Source organism: Betta splendens, chromosome 17 (assembly GCF_900634795.4).
Source record: "Betta splendens chromosome 17, fBetSpl5.4, whole genome shotgun sequence".
Lineage (NCBI taxonomy): Eukaryota > Metazoa > Chordata > Actinopteri > Anabantiformes > Osphronemidae > Betta > Betta splendens.
The window spans coordinates 10927771-10951928 of NC_040897.2; the positions used below are offsets into that span (position 1 = coordinate 10927771).

General features: G+C 44.3%; 1 protein-coding gene across 2 annotated transcripts; it reads left to right on the plus strand.

Moving 5' to 3' along the window:
• Positions 1–535: 535 nt before the first annotated feature.
• On the plus strand, positions 536–24096 carry spidr (scaffold protein involved in DNA repair). 2 transcript variants are annotated; one of them, XM_029131657.3, is made up of 20 exons: positions 536–736; positions 1419–1580; positions 1817–1880; positions 2014–2211; positions 2305–2447; positions 4988–5208; positions 6354–6457; positions 7812–8019; positions 11578–11764; positions 12471–12706; positions 16401–16559; positions 18368–18455; positions 19514–19693; positions 19822–19881; positions 20332–20530; positions 20809–21003; positions 22126–22216; positions 22300–22414; positions 22920–22985; positions 23634–24096. In XM_029131657.3, exons 1-20 carry the CDS (start codon positions 722–724, stop codon positions 23751–23753), a joined length of 2811 nt encoding a protein of 936 aa, XP_028987490.1. In that variant the 5' UTR covers positions 536–721; the 3' UTR covers positions 23754–24096. The 2 variants fall into 2 exon arrangements, with proteins under 2 accessions (XP_028987490.1, XP_028987491.1); XM_029131658.3 differs by having other exon boundaries at positions 537–736; positions 19553–19693.
• The last annotated feature ends 62 nt before the right edge of the window (positions 24097–24158 follow it).

Sequence of the window (24158 nt, forward strand, 5' to 3'; positions counted from 1 at the left end):
GGATTGTGACGTCACTGTAGATTTACCGCTGAGCAGCAGATTTATTTCTATGTTTTACAGGTTGATGGTCTTGTGCCCCAAACGTCTGTGCCGGAAACAGGTTGTTGTTCATAGCACATTAAAATTTCCCTATGACCAAAATGTGTTACTTAAGCTGTTATAATACCTTTGACACATCTACATTTCAGTAGCATTTAATATAACTGATAAAAGTTTGCAGTTGTCAGTTATTAAAGACCCTTTAATAAAAGGGTCTTTAATAGAAACCCTTTCTACTTTTCTTTAGAGCAATTTGTCATATTTTTTCATCAATTATTACAATATATAGTATGTTATAATTTACAGAATAAAAGGCTGTAGAAGCAGCCATTCATTGTATAATTAATATTTTGGTACCAGCAGAGAAGCAGGAATTTACCCTCCAGATTGTGAAGTATTTGTTGAAATGTGTATGGTTGTTTACTATCACTTGAACAAGGGCACTTGTCTACCGAGTTGTCTACAACTACAGAGCCGCCCGCCTCCGGTCGATGCTGTTGATAAAATCAAACACACTCCTATTTGGATTCTGCAGCCGTGACAAGTTTGTTCCTCGTGATAGCTTGTTTTATTGCTTCAGCTAAAAATGCGAAACTGGGCAAACCAAGACGTCACAAAGATGGATAAATGAGAGTACTTCATTCAACTTCATGGTGGTTTAAACCCACTCTACCCGGATGAAATGTCTTCCAGAAAGGTAAAGAACCAGCTGGCTTGCTAGCTCGAGTTAGCCAACTTGCTAACCATGTTAAATTAAAACCTAGGTGGCCTTAGAGGTGTTGTCGGCTCCCACCCTCAGTGGAGGGAGGTGCACCTGCTTGTCTTATATTAAATTAGCCACAAAGCAGTTAAAACTACAGATAAGTGCTTGTAACCATCACAATGCTAATGTGATGCTGTGCGTCCTGTAGCGTGTATGCAGGGTTCTGTAAAACCCAGTGGTGGATGCCTGATAACTCTACAGTCGTATGGAAAGACCCGAAGTGTTAAATGTGTATCCATATTACTTAAATATCGTTCTTATCTTCTGCACGATAAGAAAATTTGTCCACTCAATGGTAAAGGTGGTTTTTGAAACTATTTCCCACGTATTTCCGAATCAAAACAAAGATGGCCGCCTACTGGGGAAAATATAGACTAATAACTTAGAGACACATGGAAAGTCTTTTCATTTCTGCCAGAAAGAGATATTTTTGCGTCCAGATGGTTAGAAAACTCCCCGTGGATGTTAAAAGTTCTGCCAGAGTTGTAACAAGTGTTTTTACAAACCGTTTGGGTTTTTTCAAACACGGGCTATTAATTTCCAGAACCCCGGTCAGACACAGGCTTAGTCCTTAGTTCTATGAATAACCTGCTCTCTTTCCTTGTTTGTTTTGTAGCGCAAGAAATACTCTAAGGATATAAAGTGTGTTTTCTTTCCTGATGACGTCAAGAGCAGCGTTCAAAACGTGGGAAGAGAGACATCAGCTCTTTCATCCGCATCTTCAGCCAAGAGCTGGGAGAAGTGTGGAGACAGCTTTTTAGGAACGCCAGTGATAAAGGTCAGCGAAGACAATAGTGAGGCTGTTCTATGAATGCCTTTCCTCTGGTTTAAAGCAGTATTAACAGTTATGTCTGAGAGGCACACAGAGGCTCAGTGATATTTTGCCTATGCACCAAATAAGGCTATAGAAATGCATCCTGCTGTGAAGTCCATTTGATCTATTAAAGACATTAGTCATTGTTGGCTCATTGTCACATTTTTGATTATTTTGTCTGTCTGTCTCTATTATTTTAGAACCGTGAGTCATTAGGACGGAAACCATCTGTCATAAGAAAGTTGGCACCGGCCTCTGCTTCAGGTAATTGTGCTTCAAACTACTTCAGTTATTAATTTTAGTGATTAGCCCTGGGCACCAGACTGTTATCACATTTAAATTACAGACAAGCAGTGTGATGTTGACACACTATGTTCTTTCGTATGTGTTTGCCCAGTGCGCACCAGTGCTGCTAACACTAACGAGGATCAACTGCATATTGCATGGAGCTCCAGTGACAGTGAACAGTCTGACAATGAGACTGAGGTGCAGCGTGTGTCCAGAGCTGTGGCTCCGTGGCAGCAGTGTCTTCAGAGACCAGCGAGACCTATTCAGTCCTACAGCAGAGCACTACGCATGCTCAGCTCTGATAAAGGTAAACTGTGACTTGGTCTGTCAGCGCAGAGATATATTGGTATGTGTGCAGTTAGGGAGCTGTATTTAACATTTGTCATTATTCTTTCTGTAGATGATCTTCCTGTTATAGACACAGACAGTGACTTCAGTGAATCTGAGGAAGATGCTGAGCAGGCCAGTGAGGAGCAGATCTCTGATTGTGAGTCAGAGTCCTCAGATGAAAAGCCAAAGTTCTCCACCCATAAACCTACAAATGTGAGTTAACTGCACTCTTTAAATGTTGTTGTTATTTAACAGTGCATAATCCATTTAAAAGCAGCAGCAGAATTATAATCTGCTCTACTGCATAAAAGAGCTGCTACACCTGATAACCTGTTGGTAAAATAACATGGCCACTTTCTCAAGGACCTTCTTTACATTAAGGGACACTTGGGGGCACTGTACACCTACCTATGGGCAACCCTGGATGACTTGTACTTCTCTAACCATCCCTGCAATTATCACTACTGATTAGCTGAACACGCCTGACCCAGGTAACCAGCAGTGGGTGAAACCGTAAAAGTTGGTAGGAAAGGAGGTGGGAATATGTCAGGGATCAGAGTTGCTTTGCCCTGTTCTAGAGGATTTACCATTGTGTTTCAGGTGACTTCATTATAACTCCACTAGGTGGCGTATCGCAGTCACTTACTAAGTGTCAGCAGTGTGTAGATTCCTGTTATGTTTCACACTGTCAAAGTTCATAAGCAGTACTGGTGAGTCTGAGGGAACAAGCTGACGCATATCCACACACCCACAGTACATGATATAACTTTTGATGATGAATGAAGGTTAAACTTTTGACTATTAAAGGGAAAATATTGACGGAATTGATCAAATGGGTTACAGCTGCAACACACAAATTTAATTGTCTGCATCGACCAAGAAATCACCGGTAACCTTTCAAAACAAAGTTCACAAACATTATTTTATTACTTGGTCCTTTATTTTAAATGAAGGTAGACTGAATTTCTTTGCAGCTTGAGCTGTTTAAAGACTTTTAGTCACATCACTGACAGCTTTTTCTGTTCTCTTAATATTTACAAACAACAACAAAAATAGCACATTAATCATAAAAACACTATATTGCCATGGTGTTATTTAATGCAGTGAATACACATAAGTTCCTATTTCTGTAGTATTGATGTTATCTCTGATTTAGATCTTTCTTGGGCCCTCTAGGATTGACTGTACTTCTCAGAAAGCATTAAGGAGCAGTGTGTGTTCAGGGCAGGGCCAGCATGAAGGGAATGTTCAAGAAGTGAGGGAGGTGATGTTCAGGTTAAACGCTGCACACACGGTGTATAAGCTGTGAGTAATCGTCGTAGCATTACAGCATGTAATTGATGAGCGAGATGCGGCCAAATCACTGAGGCGCTGTGGTTTGGCTGGAGAGCAGTAAATGAAGATGGAACAGGACAGCTCTGGTTGAGGCCAGTTATCAAGTCAGTCACTGGCGTGATGCCATACTGGGCCTGCCAATTAGACTCAGTTAGTCACCCTGAAACACATGATGACAGTAAGTCACCAGTATCTAGCGATGTGCAGCCTCTGTGTCAAAAGGAAGCCTGTCGACAGATTAGCATCACTCAAACAGACCCAGCTACTTCCTCTTGTCACACTTTAATTTGCTGATATCAGCTCTGTGTGGTCAAATGAGCCCTAAGATCACCTAACAGGACGCTTGTGGTTAGGACAAATAGAACAACACACTCCTTGGGGGTCCTAGTTTAAATATGCTCCTCCTGAAATCTTTGCAGTTCAGTGTGCAGCGTATTTACTAAATGTAATAGTACTGTTCTTTGTGGTTGAAGTGCGTATAGTTTAAATGATGATTTAATGAATTTATTTATAATGATTTAAATAGAACTTTAGGATGTACAACCCCAGCTTGATGTTCTTCCTGCAAAGCTTGCTTACAAACTTGCAATTGTAAATCAAACCGGATCTAGCAGGACAACGAGGATGAAGTCTGAGTTTATTACTCCAGATACATACACGGCTGACTCACTTGATGCAGGTCTGCCAGATTGCTGTGTTATTGTACTAAGGCTGAGGGTGGATGGGCGGAGCTGCCTGGGCTATTTTGCATTTCAAGGTCGAAGAGGAATCGCCACTTCCCGAATGAAGCGTGGCGCAGGGGCTTGGTTTCCCCAACACCGGGTGTTTATAGGGTCAAAACTTCCACTTCTTCACTAGATAAGGTCCATGTCAACCGCTCAGAGCTATAAACATCACTTTACTACTGTTTGTTCAGGAAATCATGTGAGTGGATGAGGCTGCGCTGTGCTGTGTACTTACAATGATTTGAGTGCCGGGTGAAAACATTTTTGAGCCGCGTCCAGGAACATAGTGTTCCTTTTTCTCTGTAGCTGGTTAGAGTGTGACGTCTGCTGGCAAGTCGCCTAGCAGGGTCAAGTTGATTCAAATAAGAGAGCACGTTGGTGAAGCTGACAGAGCCTGGTATGTCAGTCTTGTCTGCACATGACAGGAACTCAGGTTTCTCCTGGATTTTTCCATGAGAACAAATTCCCTCAGGTGCAGCAGGAGTGATACAGCGAAAGAGATCAGTCTGCCAAATACACCCATTGCTTTACTGAGTTGATTAATTTTGTTAAATTTAATGACTCCTTAATTTATTGGAGGCTGAGGCCATTTCAGGCTATAGGCATTCCCCAATATATATAGTGTGCAGTTTTGTGCAATTTAAGATTGAAACATTTCAAACTGTGTTTTCCTATTGTTTTAATGTTTTTAAGGTCAGAGAACTAGAGGTCTCAGGCTACGTGTCGGATAGAGAGGGTGCCAGTGGGACACTGGACTGTAAGAGCCTTGCGTCCCAAACTGGTGAGGGCAGCAGGAGGTCAGTCAGTGACTGGGTCAAGTTCGCCCAGGCGATGCTGCAGACGCCTCAGAAATCACTCGACAGGCAGATCAAGACTCCAAAGGATTCTGCCAAAAAGAAGAGGAAATTTCAAAGGTTTGAATGATGTTCTTTTTATTGGAAGGTTCTGCTGAGGTTGTTGCTCCTGTGATATTGATTTTGAGGTTGCTGCTCCAAGTGTCTGTGTCCCCCCTCCTCCCCAAATCCTAAATCTAAATAATCCTATAATCTATGCATCTCACAGACCGTGGATGGTGACGGTTTTACAGCATTTTTAAAGCTGTGCTCCATAAATTATGTCCACGTGTGATACTAGCACTAGCCGAAGTTGCATTTTGCTACTTTTAATGAATGGAGCTCATTGGTAAGCAGAGAGTTTTATGACGTTAGTAAAGAAATCGTATTTATCAGTTTGCGTCAGCCACATCTGGCAACATCAGATCTGCTGATTTAGGTCAGAATGATCAGCACATTGTTTTAGAAGGGTGTTGATTGAATCTCATTATGTTGGAGGATGTTGTTTGTGGTGCTGTTGTATTGTCCCGCATTCCACTGACAGCTTTTTTGTTATTTTACTTTAAATTACATTATCACCTTTATGAGGAAGGATTTATTTCAGATGCAGTTAATTAGGCCGTATTTGTTTTAAAAAGGCTTATTTAATAAATTGCCAAGTCAGATTATTATTTTTTTTCTATGGGCTGTGTTGGTGTTGAACTGATGTGTTTCTACTGTTTTATAAACATGTGGGGAAAGAACATTAGAAACACATTTGAGTACAACGACGTGCTGAGTGCAGGGAACAATGAACAACTGAACAGAGAAAAACTCAACATCTACACAAAAGCCCAGTTTAACAGACGTGCTATTTAATAAAGTAGCCTGACAGCGAGCTATCAAGTGTTGTAGCGAGGTGCTTCACAACAAGAGCAGGCAAAGTCAAAAGGAGATATTGCCGGCTGCCAGGTGACAGTCAGACTTCGGCGGCGATGTTTCCACGGCAGAAGTGACGATGAAAGGGACACCTGGTGTCATGATGTGGGTGCTAAATGTCATTGCCATCTCTAAGCCCACCAAATCTGACAGATGGCTATCTGTTGTGCTCCACAGCTTGTTGTCTGCATCAGAAAATCTTTTTTCTTCTTCTTTTGAAATAAACAATTCTGCATATGCTTTAGCTCTGTTCGTGTGTGCTCTGTGTGTTTATCACATAACATCATCTTCTCGTGCGTTTGCTGCAGTGGAGGTCTGGCGGAGAGGCTGAATCGGCTGCAGTGCAGACAGAGGTCAGCTGTTAGCTTCTGGAGGCACCAGTCCATCGCGGACCCCTCGGCAACAACGTCAGGTGATTTACATCAGACCTGCTGCATCAGTGACCTGCACACATACGCCTCTGAATCACCATTCAGACTCAGCAATGAGCTTTGATTTGTGTGTGGGATGACGCTCCGTCGCTAAGCAGGCGTGAATTTCTCTTCACGTATGTAATCGTATGGAGAGGCCACGCTGAGGACACATCACTGAGACTCTAAACTGTGAACTCCATATGTAGGTGACAGGAAACCACTTACCTTTAGTTCTTTTTTTTCTTTCTTTCCATTGTGTACAAAACCACTTGTATTTTCTCTTTAAGTATCTCCTTATAATAGGACGAAGGTAGGGACTTAAATGTGACAGTTGGTTGTGGAAAAAGAAACCATCCATAGAATCCATCTTAGCCTTGTGGTCAGTGAATGGTTTCATTAGCATTAGGGACTAAACTGTGGTTATGAAATCGCCAGAATAAAGGTGGGCAGCAGGCCACACTTGGCCTAGACGAAATTAATGTGATAAATCATCAATCGGGAAACAAATCCTTCATCTGCATGTGAGTGATCTTACATCATACAGTAAAATCACTACAATAAAGACAAGTGCGTAACACTTCCAGGAAACAAATTATCACCATTAATCAGTTGAAGAAGGTCAGATTAGATAATAGTTTCAGTTTTTATCACTGGTAATGAATTAAAGGTTAGCACAAAAAAATCCCCAAAGCTCTGTAGTGGTCCCTCTGATTGGAGTGACTCCTATTATGTTAAAGTTCCCTCATTATTAGGCATATTTAATGTATGTACAGAGACACTGAACAGCTGACATGGCTCCATGTTCTCATGCTGCAATTTTCACAAATTGGTGTAATCAACTTTGCACACACACTCCATGTTCAGCCAGGCTGCTGTCTTATCTCAGTGTGATTTATAGCCTCGGGCCCTTTTCTTGATTTGCTCTTCTTAATTTTCTGTGTCGACTTTAATGTTTAAGCCAACATTGCAGTCAGAGTAAAATTCCATTTGCACACTCACTCAGTGGGATTTTTCTCCTTTTTATGTCCAGTTCAGACAAAGTCAGCAACAGCTCTACAGTTATAAATGCTAAATCGTGAATTAATCTCGCAAGACATAATGAGTCCCACAGAGAGCGTGTGTGTGTGTGTGTGTGTGTGTGTGTGTGTGTGTGTGTGTGTGTGTGTGTGTGTGTGTGTGTGTGTGTGTGTGTGTGTGTGTGTGTGTGTGTGTGTGTGTGTGTGTGTGTGTGTGTGTGTGTGTGTGTGTGTGTGTGTGTGTGTGTGTGTGTGTGTGTGTGTGTGTGTGTGTGTGTGTGTGTGTGTGTGTGTGTGTACACTTAAACATCTGTGTTGTTGTTGCTCTGCTCTCCAGTGGACAGGCCTGGGGTGCTGGTGCTGGAGGTGCTGGAGGTCCAGGAGGAGTGCGGCATGCAACTGGTGCACTGTGAGCTCCACCAGCTGCCTGCCGAGGGACAAGCTGTCTCCCAGGAGAGCGCTCGTGTGCTAGTGTTGTTCTGCAGAGAGACTGCAGCCCAGCTGATTCCTGCACCCAGAGACATCATCCACATATACCCACCGTGGTGAGGGAATGCAGTGTTTGTCACACCTGAGTTCATTGTCCTTACCTACTGAACTAGTAATAAGTAAAGATACTCATGTTAAATGATATTAGAAGACATTAACATCTTTTACCGATTGATTCATTGTTTCACCTAAAAACAGAACTAATGCATTATCAATTACAACACAAGTTCTGTGCATCGAAGTTAAGACACTACAGGAAATGGGCAGGGTGGCATGTTTCTGTTCTGGTCAGTTCTTGTCCCCATGGAGTTCCCTGTTTTTGATATTTAACCTTGTCCCATCTTGGTCAACGACCAAATGCGACACAACAAAAAGACCCTGTTACAGGCAGTTGCACAATAAAAAAAAATAAAAAATGACTCACTGCTTGCAGGACAAAGTGTGAAAAGGCCTTGCAGAATAATGCTGAGGAGGCAAACCCAAAGGTGACCACTACGCACGAGTGTGTATGTTAAACAATACTCATAATTCATCGTATTTTTTTTTGAGTATCATAATGTTCTGTTCCCAGCTCACAACAGCAATCAGCAAAAGCCCAGATGTGTGGAACAGTCCCTCGTATACACGCCAGCAGGCAAGGAGGGGGCTGTGTGTGTTTTTGGAACTGTTGTGGACTTGGAGCGCGGCAGCAGCAGTTGACTGCAGCTGTTGGGAGTTTGTGTCGAGTGTGATCTGGAATATCCAGGCTGGCGGAAGTGCAGGGGCCTCCTCTGTGCTCTGACGTCACGAACAGCTCCAGGGAATGCTTGACATTCCTCTTCCTGGCAGTAGTTAGGTCATTTCCAGCAAACTGGGGAAAAAACACAGTAGGATTATTTTCTGGAGTATTTGGGAGAAGAGAGCGGAGGGAGCCAGAGCGCTCCGATTGAAAACACATGTTGGCCTGAGAGTCTCTAGTTTTAGCACCTCTTCTTCCCTGTTATATTATTTTCCTGAAATCACAAGCTTGAGCAAAGTCTTGCTAAAACACACCATGTACTTTTACAATGATGTGAGCGTGCGTCCTTAGAGCTTTCATTCTTTTCTCAATAGAAATTGCAGAATCTGCTTCGCATTTAAAACAATTCATGTTTTTACAAAATAAATCAATTTATAAGTAGGAAACTAGAATGAATAGCGTCTAGTTAAGTGGTGCACGTGACCGGCCACAATAACAATACATGGAATTGTCTCATGCTGGTGTGTCTGGTAGAGGCCTTTCATGGGTTTCCGGTGCGTCGCACGGCGGGGTAACCTCCCCCGTAATTCCTACACTGAGTAGGTTGGCTCCTCCCACCTCCCACACCTTGTTGTGAGTAGGCCGAGAACAAAGCGGAAATACCTGTAGGGCTTATTCACTCGCGAGCTGTGACGCCAGCAGCCGCGGCCGCTCCTTAAGTCAGCTACCTGTCTGATGATGACAGCTGCCCACTCACCTGTTAACAATAGGGTCACACTTCCTGTACTGTACGTGTTCCCGTTAGTAGTACGTTCTGCTCCACTAACGTGAGAGTATGACTTCTGCTGATAAATGATCTCCGCTCAAAGGTCACACCCAAAAATATCCATATCAGTGTTAATCTTGCGTGTTTTGGATTTTTCAAACATGAGAAAAAAGATGCACAATGGCAGTATTTCATTATGAAAATACTTCATAAGTAAAGGTCCAGTGCTTGAATCTGTGCTTAAAGTTTAACTACAGTCTTAGTCTTAGAGCATTCATATGTAACTACAACCTTGAAACTTGTCAGTGCTTAATTTAATAAATGTTACCTTCCACCACCAAATAAAAAAATATGGAAACTGTAATCTGTAACAATAAATTTATCCAGTCAGGCAATGCAATAGATATATATACACACAAAATAAACAAGTTAAAAAAAAAATAGTTTTATACGGCATAATTTGCTTTATTAAATCTTTATTTCCTACTCATTAATGCTTAATATGGGCACATTTTACAAGCTGTGTCAGCAAAAAACAGCAAATGTTGATAAATGAATGGAGTTAGTGACTGTCAAAACACTTAATTATGTTGTTTTTGTTCAGTCGTTTTCAGTTGTGTGACTGATGGATGAGTCAGGTTTGAGTCTGCGCCTGCATGGAAATGCACACCGTGTGTACGTGATGTGGTGAATGCCTAATATTATTATCATTAGCCTTGCATCACTGCATCTCGTACAGGTGGAGGAAGCAATACCAGGAACAACATGAACTATTGGCTATTGTAATTAGAAAGTGGAACACAACACTAAGTACTACTTTCATTCGGATTCATTCATTTCAGCAAGATTACATTTTTTAATTGATTGTTGATGAACTACAATTTTTCACCAGCTTTTATTTGTGAAAATATGAAAGCCTAATAATAATTCTTAAATTTACATTTAATTAATTATATTGGTAAGTGTGGGCTACAGATTAGAAACCAACCAGGACCGCAAACTACAGCATAAAGTTAAATAAACACCTCTTACATCTCTCCTCACTGAAACTGAGAGGGTTTTAGTGAAAGCTGTGCATCTAAAAAGACATGGAGGATTTGTAGTTTCCAAATCGCTCCGTCTCGTTATCGCTCCGTATCCAAACAAATCTGGGTTTTTCCACTCTTATCTTTGTGATTAATGTCACTGGTTCATCTATCACCACAGGTCTGAGACGAGCTGTGACATGTGCACTAGTTTCAGTCACAGAATGCTCTTGGCTTTGACTCAGTGATAAGCCATCATCGCACTATTATCCATTTCACATGTGGGAAAACGCTCCAACACAAGCAGTAGCAGCGTGCCATATAATTATCTGGCTCTTAGACAAGTTCTTTTATTCTCAGGCTCGATACAAATCAGGTGTGTTATTTTTGTGTTGATTATTCTTGACGTATTTGTACAGAAGAGTTCAGTGTGTCCTCACTGATGCGTACGTAAAACCTGAGCACAGGGCACTTGCATTCGATTTGGTGTTTCGTCAGCAAAACTTCAGCGTGTTTGGTCATATATATATTTTTCCATAGGTGATGTCACATCTGGAAAATATTTTCAGTCAGGTCGTGCCGTGCCGCGAGACGTAGCCTTTTAAGAAGCTCGGTTACGTGGAAAGTTCGCCTTTCACCTTCGGTTAAAGAGGACAAATGCATTGGTTGTGTATTTTAAGTTGCCTCGGAGGAGGGGAGCGTATTTGAACTGGTATTCAGTGCTGGGTGGTACGCAGCAGCAGACCTGCGGAGGTGGATGGTACCTTATCTGAGCTTGACATTCAACAGTGTGGAGCTGTCAGCTCTCCTGCGTTTGTGCAATATCCTATATGCTATTGAGTGTAAAATCGCAGGTTTGCATCTGTTATCACCCGTATCACAACGGAGATGCTCTATCGTCGCCCCACACCTTGAGGATGTTTGGTTTCACGGTGAATACAAGGTCCCAAACGCGATGCTTTTGCATCGCACGGTAAAGAAAGTGCAGCGCTGGATTGTTTGAATGCAACAAAGCGATTCAAACATCTGCTTTACACTCAGTCTAAACCTAATGAACTCCCCTCTCTCTCTCTCTCTCTCTTTCTCTCTCTCTCTCTTTTCCCAGGCAAAGTCTTACTATACATGGCTTCAGCTGTGATATCATTCTGAACACACACTTCAGCCAGAAGGTTTTCTCTGCCTGCAAACCTGCCAGCCTGTCCGTTGCGCGAGGCCTGCTCTCATCTGGGCGGCGCACGCCGTATTATTTGGGCAAAGGATTTGAGCTGGAGGCATGCAGGACCACAGATAAGGTGTGTATGCTTTGGTACAACCGCCTCAAATTCACATTTTAGGTCGTTAAATACACTTTTTAAACTTCCAGGCGACAGTAAAGGTGTGGTGGCAGCTGCAGTACCTGGGTGGTGGGTCAGGTTTTTACTCATCTAGCTTATGTAGGTGTGTATTATTAAGCGTGGTGCACGACGAAGCCTTGCTTTGCTTCACACAAGACACAGGTGCAGACATTGGGTTTTTATCTCAGGGTTCATGTGGTTCACTTTAATAAGTTGTACACAAAGAATAATAAACAGGTTCTGTGGAGCATTCAGCTCACATCAGTCGGTAACAGGTGCATTCAGTCTGTGCCGTAACAGCATCATCGAGCATTTGGTTTCCACGTAGGTTTGAGTCCCTAAATGTGAACATGTGTTTGCTTTGAGCAAATACAAATAAATGAACTAGGTGTTGCTGACAGCGATTGAGAAACACCAGACTTTTAAATCAGATTTCAAACGGTGAACAGAGAAACTGATTCCAGTTGTAAATAGATAAGGACGATACGTCTGATTTGACATCGGCTCCTAGTGAAAGCAGCCCACGTTTTTGCAGGTGTACCTAAAGATGTTTATATACTGCTGAAGTTTTATGAGTAAAAATAAGTGTAGCTGCAGTTTAAACTCCACTGGTTATTAAGAGATCTGTTTTCTAGCCGCTGATTGTCTGTTTGCTCCCTCCCAGGTGGTTCTGTCCACTGTTCCTTGCAGCTCCGGGGCTTCGACAGGACACGTCTCTCTTCTGGACGCTATCGAGGGCCTGGGCCAGGCAGGCGCTGTGGGACAGGACGTGGAGGTTGTGGTCCAGAGAGTTTATTCCATCCCTGTGCCTGACTGCTCTCCTGTGTCCGTCCTCAAGCCCAGAGCTCCCCTCCGGCCCTTTGCAGACCCCTGTCGTCCCGCAGAGAAAGGGAAAGTCAGGTAACGGTTAACTGGCTTTGTCACTCGATTCCAAGACATAATGAAGTAAAATGACTCACATTTCATCTGCTATCTGTGCTGCTCTCCCACAAACGGCTCCTTTGTGTTGAAGCTGCTTGCTGGTATTCTTGGTTCAAGGCTTCTCCTTGGTGGCACAGTGTGTCTCAGTGGTTGAGCTATTGTTCACGGCACAGCAGGCCCCACAAAGCGCTCGCACTGTATCCAGCCATATGGCAATGCTTGACAAAGGACACAAACATTTATAATTGAATCCAGTCCCTCTGAAGCCAATTCTCAGGGAAGACGACATGATGTTTTCAAAACCTTGTGAACCAGCTCTCTGGAGTTGAATGTGTGCCCACAGTTTACTAAACCACAAGCGTATTTTACATGGGTCTTAAAATGGAATCGCTTATCTATTGTCTGCATGAGACAACTGTGTGAAGGTGGACCACACATTTTATCCAGCAATATTGTCAATATGTTAATAAGGAGTGAAAAATAATTATACAGGTAAAAACCTGTCACATTAAGTCATAACCTGGTATAAATCTGTGAGTCCTGTACAGAGTGAGCTTAAGGTGGTGCTATTTAAAGGACTAGAAGCAGTTAATGAATCAGTAAATGTTTGTTTGAAGCAGATCCTAGAAGTTTGACCTTTAGTTGGCCAACCCCCCCCCCCCCCCCCCCCCCCCCAGCGTTGTTTATGTCCTTTGCTCAGTAATAAAGGGAAAGTATTGGTTTGGGGTTTTGTGAGTGGAGGGGCCTCTAGGGGCACCCTGTGGTGAAGGGAGACGGCAGAGGACCCTGGTCAGCTGACCCGCTAGCTGATGTAACATGACTCTTGGTCCTGCCATGCTGCTTCTGTGGCTGGTAAACAAACACCGCCCTCTGACCGGAAGCACCGCCGCCATCCTTCAACCACACTGAGCAGGCTGCCTTGGCAGCGAGAGGACGGAGGTGGGGCAGAGGGCGAGGAGGCGATCACTTGGGCTGGAGTTCAGAATATCTCACTCTGCTTGTGAATAAAATGAGTTTAAACGTCCAAAAAGGAATGTTGATGTCCCATTTTTCCCCATGTGACTGACTTGTGTCTCATTTATTGCTATGATGCCTGTCGTGCTTTAGGTGTCTTGTGCTGCTTCGCCCAGGTTCCTGCCTCTCCGCTCAGCGCTGGGTGGTTTCTTTTGCAGCCTACTGGCCTCATTCAGCATAAAGGACAGTTTGTACCTCTGATGTTGTGTCCCCAGCCTGTATGACTCACCCTCCTGGTCAGCATGCTGATTGGATCCTTTTGTTGTTTGGCCACCGTGTTAACACACACGGGAGCGAGGCCAGTATGATATTTATGCCTGAAGAAGATGTTAAGTTCCCGTAAATTTGGAATAGAATAAACAAGAAGATTAACTGTTTGCAGGAAGTGAGGAGAGGCTGTTTTTTTTTTTCTTCTTCTTCTTCTTGGTGGAGAAGGAACACAATGTGCTGCGAGGATCCTGTTACAACCGTGTTTATCAATCTGCCCATGCTGATTGGTGCAGAGCACAGAGGAAGGAATCCCGCCTGTCCGCCCCCCACCAATGAGGCCTCTCCGCTATATTCCTAATGTGTGGGTCGCTTACTAAGCGTGTTGCCAAGTAATGTGCTTGTGCATTGGCTCGCATGTGCGCACAGGGTGACCACGGGTGTTGTGTGGATCATAGTTCCAGGAAGAAAACCTGTATTCCTGAGAATTTTCTGCGATCGCTCACAATAACAAATTCCTAAAAGCAGCCTGTTACTAAAAGGCAATTGGCTCAGGGGTTTGGAGAGATGGGGGGGGGCGGTCACTGTTTTGAGGAAGCTGGGCTGTGAGCAGCTAAGGCGGTGGGACTGAACGGAGGAGAGGTGGTTGTTTATATCCAGCCGATGCCACCACAAGTCTCATCACCCACTTCTTATCTGTGGAGTGTCCTATCAGATTTCACACTTGGCTTTTTCATGTTGGAACAAGCTCCGCGGAAAGCGAGAGTGTGTAATTGTCTCGGCAGTTGTATTCACTTCATAGATCATTCAGATTCATAAGCTTGATCGAATATGGTGAAGCTCGGGTTTGTTTTTATATTTGGAACCTTGTGCTTCTCTGACACCTCTTGAGTCGCGAGGATCGTGTGCGGAACATGAACAGTAACGGTGTTTTCATTACATGTTGTATATGATCCAGTCAGTGTTGCAGTCTATAAGTAACATTTAGACTCCATTCTCCAGCTTCCTATAGTTTATTAGAGCTGAGGTAAAGCCTCAATGATTATTAAATGCTTTTAATGTCTGGGTTTTTAAAACAAGAAACTTAATACATCAAATATCTTGACAGATTATTTTATTGTTACTCTCAGATTATTGGGTGTAATTGTTTGGACCGAGTTCATTGAGGGACAGAGGTGGTTCACTCCAATGGTTTTATTTTGAAAGTAAGCAAACATATTTGCATAAGACTTTTCTTTCTGGAGGCATTTTCTTGTTGAACCTGTTAGGGCCCACATGTTAATAAGTGTTCGGCCCTTGTGGCGCCGTTCACTTCGCTCTTTCCCTCTTGGCCTTTACCGACTTTTCACCGACTGAAAGCAGCGTTTGTCTCGCCTTTGTGTGTTCAGCACCTCTTGTTGTCGCACGCGTCTGATTTCGGATTGTGACTTAAGCAAACAACTGAGAATAATCTCGGTCAAAACGGCGGCCTCGGCCACGAAAAGTCATGTCAGGAATGTTATTTAGCTATCTATTTCCAGGTTTCTCAACACAAACACAGACAGACCTCATGTTTACCAACACGAGACATTTATAGGCCAAATCAGGTGGTTGAAAACAATCTCCAAACTGTCCCAGCGTCTGGGACGTGCACATGCAGGCACATGCATGATGGGCATGCTGACAGTCCTCCCTCCTTCCTGTTTTCTCCTCCTCCTCCTCCTCCTCCTCTTCTTCTCTGGCCGTTGCTTGTCTAACCAGGGGATATGAACTCCACTGTTTACTCTCAGGGCTGGGACAGGGTTGTGTCTGGGCTTGACTGCGATACTGGAGCATATAACTGTTTAGGATCTGCGCTCACTGGGAGCAGCACCGTGGAGGGATACGCAGCAGTTCACTGCCTCATAACTTTGTGGGTTAAAGGTCCTTTCTGTCAGCGGCAGCCTGTCAAACCGGCCACTGGCTCTAACACGACGTCTGAGTAGAAAACTGCACCGTGTCATTCCTATGAAGTCTTAGATGCCTGACAGTCAGAAAATATTTGTGTCAGAACCCTTCTGTTCAATTGTACCAAAGTATATTCAAGTATTTTTCTGCAAGTTTTAATATAAGCTCACAAAAATTAAACGATGTATCATAAATGTGACATGTGGCATCTAGTGCAGTTTAATCACTGCTGATGCTTCAGATATTTGGTTGAACCAGCAGCTGCACAAGAATGCGTTCATATTGTCTCACTGGCACAACTCTGCTGACTGATATTTAAAGACAGTGACACATGACTGAAACTGTAGGTGAGGATAATTAGGTGAACGCGACGTCTGGTAGGGAGATGATGCATTCAAGTTTTTCTGTAGGTTTAGGATTTATGTAAAGTGTAATAATCATTTGTCTGTTTACTTCACAAGCACACACATATTTAAACATGCAACAAACCCAGCTAATTTTGTCTGTGCGTGTGTTTGTCCCGCAGACTCTGTGTTCTGGTCCAGGACGGTTACGGGACGTTCAGCGTGGTCCAGCTCCACCGCCTGCCCTGCGAGGATGACCTCCCCCAGTACTGCAAGATGTGGCAGGGGAAGACCTGTCTGCTCAGAGGCATTAAAGTGGTTCAGCGGGTTACTCGAGAAAGGTGAGACCCACGGCACCCTCTGACCTCATCACCCTGAGATGGGTGAGGATAGTCGGGACGAGATCCCTGACAAGCTGGGATCCGAAACTTGACAGGGTTGCTTCAGGGTAAACCATTAAATTCACCAGCATTTCCCTCCACAGGTAATTCCTAATTTCTGCACTCACACTAGTCGAAGGCTCAGCTCATGTGAACCAGATTACACTGTCCTGCCAGCAGCCCCACTGTGTTTACATGTAAAGTGATACTGAGGTGCATGCTCTGTGTCCCTTGTGAGTTTCCATAGTCAGGATCCCAGATTAGAAGCAGTTAAAAGAACTGACATGGGAACATTTAGTGACCGGCTGGGGTATATTTACATCCTTGGTATTTTCAATGCCACCACTGCCTATAATGTCTCTGGAGGTTGTCCGTGGTCAGACTGATGGATGGGCTATCTTCAGTGCTCGCATATGAGCCATATTATTAGCTCGAGTGGAAAAACACGTGGGCCTGTTTAGGATAAACCAGGCATTCATATTTGTCCGGTTTCTCAGAAATGGAGACTACCTAGTCATCACGGCGTGGTAGATGAGACCAGCGCTATCGCTCTTAACCTGTGGTGAGACTATTAAATGGTGAACTAAGCTTTAAGCCCAGAGATGATGGAATCCACCTTCCAGTATTTATAGGAATGTGTTTGTAGAAAAACATAGCGCCCTCTCAGTTTGAATGGGTCGTCCATTAATCAAATGTAACCTAGTTGTTTATAACAGCTTATAACTGCTCCACTCATCCAGGAAGTTTATGTTATGTGACCTAATTGTCCTCATTTAATGCATTTGAATATATTTGTTTCAGAGCAAACACTCAGCAGCAGCCGCTTCACCTGTGTGAGGGCTGTGCCCTGGTAAAGCTACCATTGCTTTTTGGATGCACGCCAGCTAAACAGAAACAGGAAAGGATTATTGCAGTTGGTTCTCATCAAGTTCGAAAGTGCAAATTAAGAAGGAACGAAGGTGACCACAGTAAAACAAAGGCCTGTTGATGTTGAGTAAAGCATATGAGCTCTGGAGCCAAATCACTGTGTGTTGAATGAATCCTGTTAGTTTGTTGTTACTCATCTCTGGGCAGCCTTCAATGGACTTGAATGGGCTGCATAACCAGTTCCGCACAAAGGAACCCTGTGATTAGAGGCTGACTAACAGGTTGTTAACCACTGACTGACGGCGCCCACATGGATGAATAACCAACGCTGACCCGTCACGCTCAACTCAACAAGTACTTCTCAGAAGGCCACAATAAGTGGACCGACGTGTCCTGGTGGGGGTGACACTTCTGTTTTTGCCCCATCCTCGATTAAATGTTTTATTCTTGACGTAACAAAACACTTGACTTATTTGCGTTTCCTTTACTAAGATTACGAATGCAGGGAGTGGGAACGGTCGCTTTATAAATGTCCGTCGTCAGGTGTAGCATCACTCCTAATTGGTTTTCTAAACCTCGTTGTCTTTGCCCCACACACGCATGGTGATTTAGACAGGGCGTGCACCGTTTTCCCACCCTTCAGTGTCTCTAAAGTTGTTTTGTGTGTATGCGGGCTGCCAGCCCGAGCATGCTGCCTGTTAATGTCTGGGTGACGGTAAAACAAGCTCTGTCTTAACAGATTCATGTTTCAGTGGAAGTGAAACTGGCTGTGAAAGCTCTCAGTCTTCTCACTGAAGACCTTTATGCACCAGTTTCTTATCACTCCCCCTTCCCACCCCCTTTCTTTATGCGCCCCCTCCTAACCCTGCCTTGGGTTTTTTTTTTTTGTGTCTCACTCTCAGGTGCACCAGGCTTTTCAGCTTGATAGACAGTCTGTGGCCGCCAGTGGTTCCTCTCCAAGATCCTGCCAACACATCTGTCACGTTCAGCGTAAGTCGCCTCACCGTCCGTGGATTGCCGTTATTGTAACGGAGCAGTCACGATTGTCACATAAGCAACTTTTGATTGATGACACTTAAAGTTTAATGTCATGTGATTATTGCCACTAAGTGTTAACCAGTTGTACGAAACAATATGAAAATGTCGTTTTTAACTTCAAAAGTTTCCAACAGCTGTTTTTCACTAATTTCAGATATTTTGTGAATGGAACCCTTAATAGAGGAAATGACAGATGGCTTCAGGCCTAATCAGATTGCTTTGTTCTTTCGCTGTTTATTATCGCGTTTGTTAAAGAACAGAACAAAAACAAATCTTCACAATTTAGAACCTGGAACTACGGGAACGCTTCAATTAAACGAGAATGTAAAAAGTTGCCCAGTCGTGGAAGTACGCTCACTTTGGATCAAACCTTTTGTTTGATTTAATTAGCTTCATTAATCAATTCATGTTTTCATAGCCCAGCATTACAAATGGGAACATGCTCCTCGTGGGGCTTCACAATCTGTACAGCATATGACAGCCTCTGTCTCAGCCCCGCCCTTAAACTCCCTTATCAGCATTAAATGCAAGGCGGCATAGGTAGAGCAGAGGAGAGTGTCCCACACAAACACTGCTGCACAATCAGAAAGACAACAACATATGCTACCGACATGGAAGGGACCGTATAGGAACTGGAAGATCAGGGAGGACTGTTCCTTCCCTCCCGTCTGGTGGCGTTTGGAGTGGGGGTGTTTTGTTTTGCCCTTAACAGTCAGAAGCAACCGACATGTCCATGTTCACAGCACCATGTTCAGGCAGCGTGGAGGCTTCGGGGGAAGTTAAGAGTTCTGGCAAATGGAAAACATGTGGCTAGCCATCGTTGTAGGAAGATGATATACTCATTCTTAATCCTGCCAACACGACTGCGATTGTTTCTAGAACCATAGAAAATCGTTGTCAAGAGGCCCAACACCAGACTTCCATAAATATTCAAAATAACCCAACATGTGAGCCGCGACTTTAACATCTGGAGCCCGGCTAAGTCGTTTTATTAATGCTTTAATTTGCAGCCATATTGCTGCAATAAACCGAGCCTCGATGCTTCACAGGAGAGCAGAGCCGCTGGTCCCGCTCCAAGTTTCTGCTACCTGCTGTCAGGCGAGGAGACGTCGGTCCAACCCACCGAGGAGCCGGGCCTCTGCCCGCTCTACCTTCCCCCAGCCGCGCGAACCCTGCAAGATGTGCTGCAGGTGAACGCCGTGACGGCACATATGCAAATTGGGGAGAGGAAGAAAAAAAAAAATAACAGAGTTGCAGATTGAGATAACTTATCTCCATCAGGCTAATCTCAAGCTGTTCTTTTTTTAATTTTTTGCAGAGTGAGGAGAAAACCTGTCGCTGGAGTTTTGTTGCCACCGTCTTGTACAAGCGGATGCAGGTATTTGTACCCGCTTTGCTTGGCTTCGGCCTGAAGCAGTGGATCGGCGCCGTGCGTTCTGGAGCTCGGTTTGCACCAACCGACTGATAAGCCGTGACGCTCGGAGAGGCGTTCATATCGCTGCGCGTACGACAGCCCGCGTGGGGCTCGGCTCCTCACCATTGATTGGCGAGACCTTTAAACTTTGACCGAGCTCAGATAGCAGCCCAGAACAAAGCGGTGGACTTTGCCACATGCTCACACCACTGGACTGCACTTTTTAATGGTATTTCACCAATAAACCAGCGTTGAGTGCAGAGTGAACAACCTCTTCTGAGACAGAAATACCACCTTTTAACTGCCTTGTGCTTTGCAAGCTTCTAATATATAATGTTTCCTTTGCACCTTTCCTTTCTAGGTCATTACCTGCGTATTCGTAGTATTTGTCTTTTGACTCCGTTTCTGTTCTAGAGGTGTGATGTAGGCCGGGGTGAGGTGTGGTTGGCGCTGACAGACCCCAGTCTTCAGGAGGAGCACCTCGAGAGGCCGTGCAGGCGAACGGTGGCCCTGTGCGTGTGCGCTTCCTGTGCGCTCACTTCCTCTGTCCTCGAAGCACTGAAATCCCCCGCTGCCTGCCGCATGTCGTTCAGAGATGCTGTCAAAGAACATGGTAGATGCAGCGTGATAAAAAAAAAACTGTTAGCACAACACAGTAACAGTGGAGGAAGCTAAATAAGCTCAATTTGTGAAATTAGCACATCTCCGTAGCCTCATATCTTTAGATCTACTTCAGGCCACAGCTCCAGGCTGCCTTAATATTTACAAACGTTACACAGCTGAACGTCTGACTTTATTGTCACAATCGAATACTTATTGCGCGACTGCAGCCTCACTGCGCAGCCACTTCATCACATTTCAATTTTAATGGGTGAAAATCTTGATCTCTAGGTGTCCTCCTGTGCGTGGAGCAGTCGGTACTCGAGGTGTGTTCAGTGCATCCTGGTGACCACCTCCAGTCCACAAGCACAGCAGAGTCCCTTCCACAGACGCTGGCTGAGCCCCGGGCCCAGACCCTGCCTCAACCTGTACGACTGGATCCCCTGAGTCTGGATGCCACACCCAACTCCCTCTGCTCTCTCTCAGGTCATTTTTCCCCCCTACAACTGAATCTTTTGCTTTTGCACATTGAGCCCTTTTCTCAGGAGAAAAAAGCTGCTTTTATTTTTAAGTATACTTGAAGTTTACAGCTCAACGAGATGCCTTGATGTGGCTTTAGGGCATTTACCCTCTGCTGTTTGTTATTCATCGTCCTCCGGCGCGCATTGTTTGCAACTTTATGGAGTGAAAACACATGAAATATTGTTGGTTTCACATCAGTTCCCTTGTCGTTTTTCAGTGAAATTAACATGCCTGTCTCCCAAAAAAGCTTTAAATTTTAGTTGACGATGGCATAATGTGGAGAAAATGTTCTTTTTGGAGGCCTGGTGCAGTATTTACTGAAGACAGCACATTTTCCAACATTAGATCTGATTATTCACAGCTTTACTTTACAGAAACTTATAGAAAAATATTCATCTCATTTACTTCAGGTAACAGTTAAAGTATTGAAGTATTGCTTTACTTTTCTTTGAAGCTTTTGAAGCATGTAAATGTGGAGCTAAAATGAGATAATAATGTGCATCTGTCGGCTTTGTGTTGCAGTTGAGGGCAAAGTTCAACCTGTGAACCCACTTGGCTGTGGCCCCTCTGGCCATACATGTTTGGTCAGGTGGCTAGAAAAAATTAAACAAACACATTTGCACATTTTGCACTCGTGCATGAATAGTATCTTGTGGAAATTACCAGTGGAAATAGCTGCCGACCGGAAAATACAAAAATCATTTATCAGCGTTAAAGTCAGCCTCTTATATAAGGTCCTGTGTTTGTGTTTCAGGGCAGCACCTCTGGTCGTCAAGCATGATGGTGTTCAGGCAGGGAGTACGTCTCCGCTGCGTTTATCAGGCCAATCTCAGATTAAAATGAAAGGGATGTGTTTATCTCCTACACCCTGTCACAAACATGCACACGCTTAGAAACGTAAGCGCAACGCGGCTCGTCAGGGTTTTTCTTCTGGTTAGACGTCAGTGTTGATCTTTTGCGTCCACCAGTTAATAAATAATGTCAACAAAATTAATATGATGTCACGACTGAGTGAACTTAGATGAGCGATGAAAAGGCCATGGAAGCATCCTTAGGGTGGTTTTGTGCCCTTCTTTCTGTCTGCAGGGGTGATTGTGGGTGTAGATGAGAGCACGGCTTACTCCTGGCCCGCCTGCAGTCACTGCGGCAGCGAGAACCTGGAGATCTTAGCTGGAAGGTACGTCGTCAAAATGTTTCAGAGCGTCGTGATGAATGTTAAATGTCATAACTTCATTAATTTGTGTTTTGGTTCCCCCCTAGTAAGAACTACTACTGTGCTGCTTGTAAGTCAGCGATGGACAAACCAGACACAAAGATGCAGCTTGACGTGTTTCTGAGTTGCCCTACATTAAGTAATTGCACTTTAAAAGTTAAGGTGAGAGTAATGTTGGCTATTAAAGTATTCAAAAAAACCTTTAATTTGTTGAGGGATAAGAAACTGTTCTGTGACTGGCTGTTCTCCATCATGAAGCCATCTGTTAATGAATGTGTAACGTCTGCAGGAGGGCGTTCAGTCCGTACAAAGCAAACGTCTGGTGTTTTACACTGAGATGTTGCTGGACTGTAATGTTAAATCTTCTTTTTATATTAGTCAAAATACAAAGTGCAGTGCAAATCCTCTACTGCAGGGGAATGAGCTAGTCTGCACATTAGAACGTGAATGTGTGTGTTTGTGTGTGCATCTGCACGGTGGAGTTTGTATTATGAACCTAGTGTGATTTTGTTATCGGGCAGCTGTGAGCCTGACTGATTAAACTGATCAGCCAGCTGATCATTTAACCCCTTCTTCAGTCACACTCATCAGAGGCCGTTAGTCGTTTTCAGTTCCACCGTTGAGGTGGTGATTTAAAGACACCTTGTTCTCATTTCCCCCCTGGCAGCTGCTGCAGAGGACCATCGCGTCTGTGCTGAACACAGCAGTGGCGGTGGCGCCGGACGGGGACGAGGTGGGTTATCGTTTACTAGCGCTTATGTAACCGCACGCTGGACTGGTCGTCTGTCAATGTGTCCTGAGAGCAGCGTCATCTGCTCGAGTCGTGGCTGTAAAGTCTGCTCTGTGCCGAGTCATGCTGGTTATTGAGTCCGTTGAACGCATTTGCTGCCAAAACACTGACATAATCTTCCAAGTTTGTATTTTTTTTTAACTTTCCGTTTTTCATTGGTGGAGCTTGTATTGAAACATACAAACACCGTGTTGCTTGCTACAGAAATGCTAAATAGACTGCATCAAACCCTCCTATCTGATCTCAGATAGGAGGGTTTGAGGCATTGTACCACTGGTAATGGATTTTTTTTGGGGGGTGGACGGATGGATGAATTGCTCTTCGATAAATGCTGAATAAGGTGATGCTGTTTCTGAGAATCTCATGAGTGCTAAGAAGGTCTTAGTCTACCAGTATAAGTCACCAGTGTGAGGAATGCAAAGATCTTGTTGCAACCACAGCCACATTATCAGATTGGGGGCCTATAAATAGCTTTTTCTGCATATGTGGTGCAAATGAGCTAAACTGCTGGGAAAACAAGTCAGGTTGAACGTTTCTGTGTCGCACCCGGGGCTTTAAATGCACTTCTCTCCCGTGCACCACGTGTCGCAGTTCCCCGGTTACGATGTGGAGAATGTCCTGGGAAAAGAGGTGGGCCCCCTCGCCGCTTACGTCCGAGTCGTCACCAGGAAACCTGCCCTCTGGATCGGCCTGGAAGAGATTTGCCTGTGAATGCTCGCTGGGCGATATCAATCCTCGGGCTTCAGCAGGCTCCAAGTACTGCACACTGGACCTTGGCGTGGGCCGGTTCAGCCCCCCCCCCCTCCGAAGGCCTCTCTGACAGCTTGAGGCCGCGCTGAAGCCGACCGGCTGCGAGAAGACAAGGTCTTGTTTGTGTTAATGATATGTGATCCCGTGGACCAGGAGTTGACAGCCCAAGGGTAGAGCAGTGGCATGCAACCTGTCAGAGCAGCCAACGTGGTTCATCAGCTGGAATGTGACTTTTCGAAGTCATCTACCTCCTAAAGCTTAAAATACTGACTGTGTCAATAAAGCTGGCGTTTTGCTGACTTGCCTTTCTGTTTCCTGTTGCTCTTTTCTGACTTCTCGTGTGAAAACGCACTGGCTATAGATAAA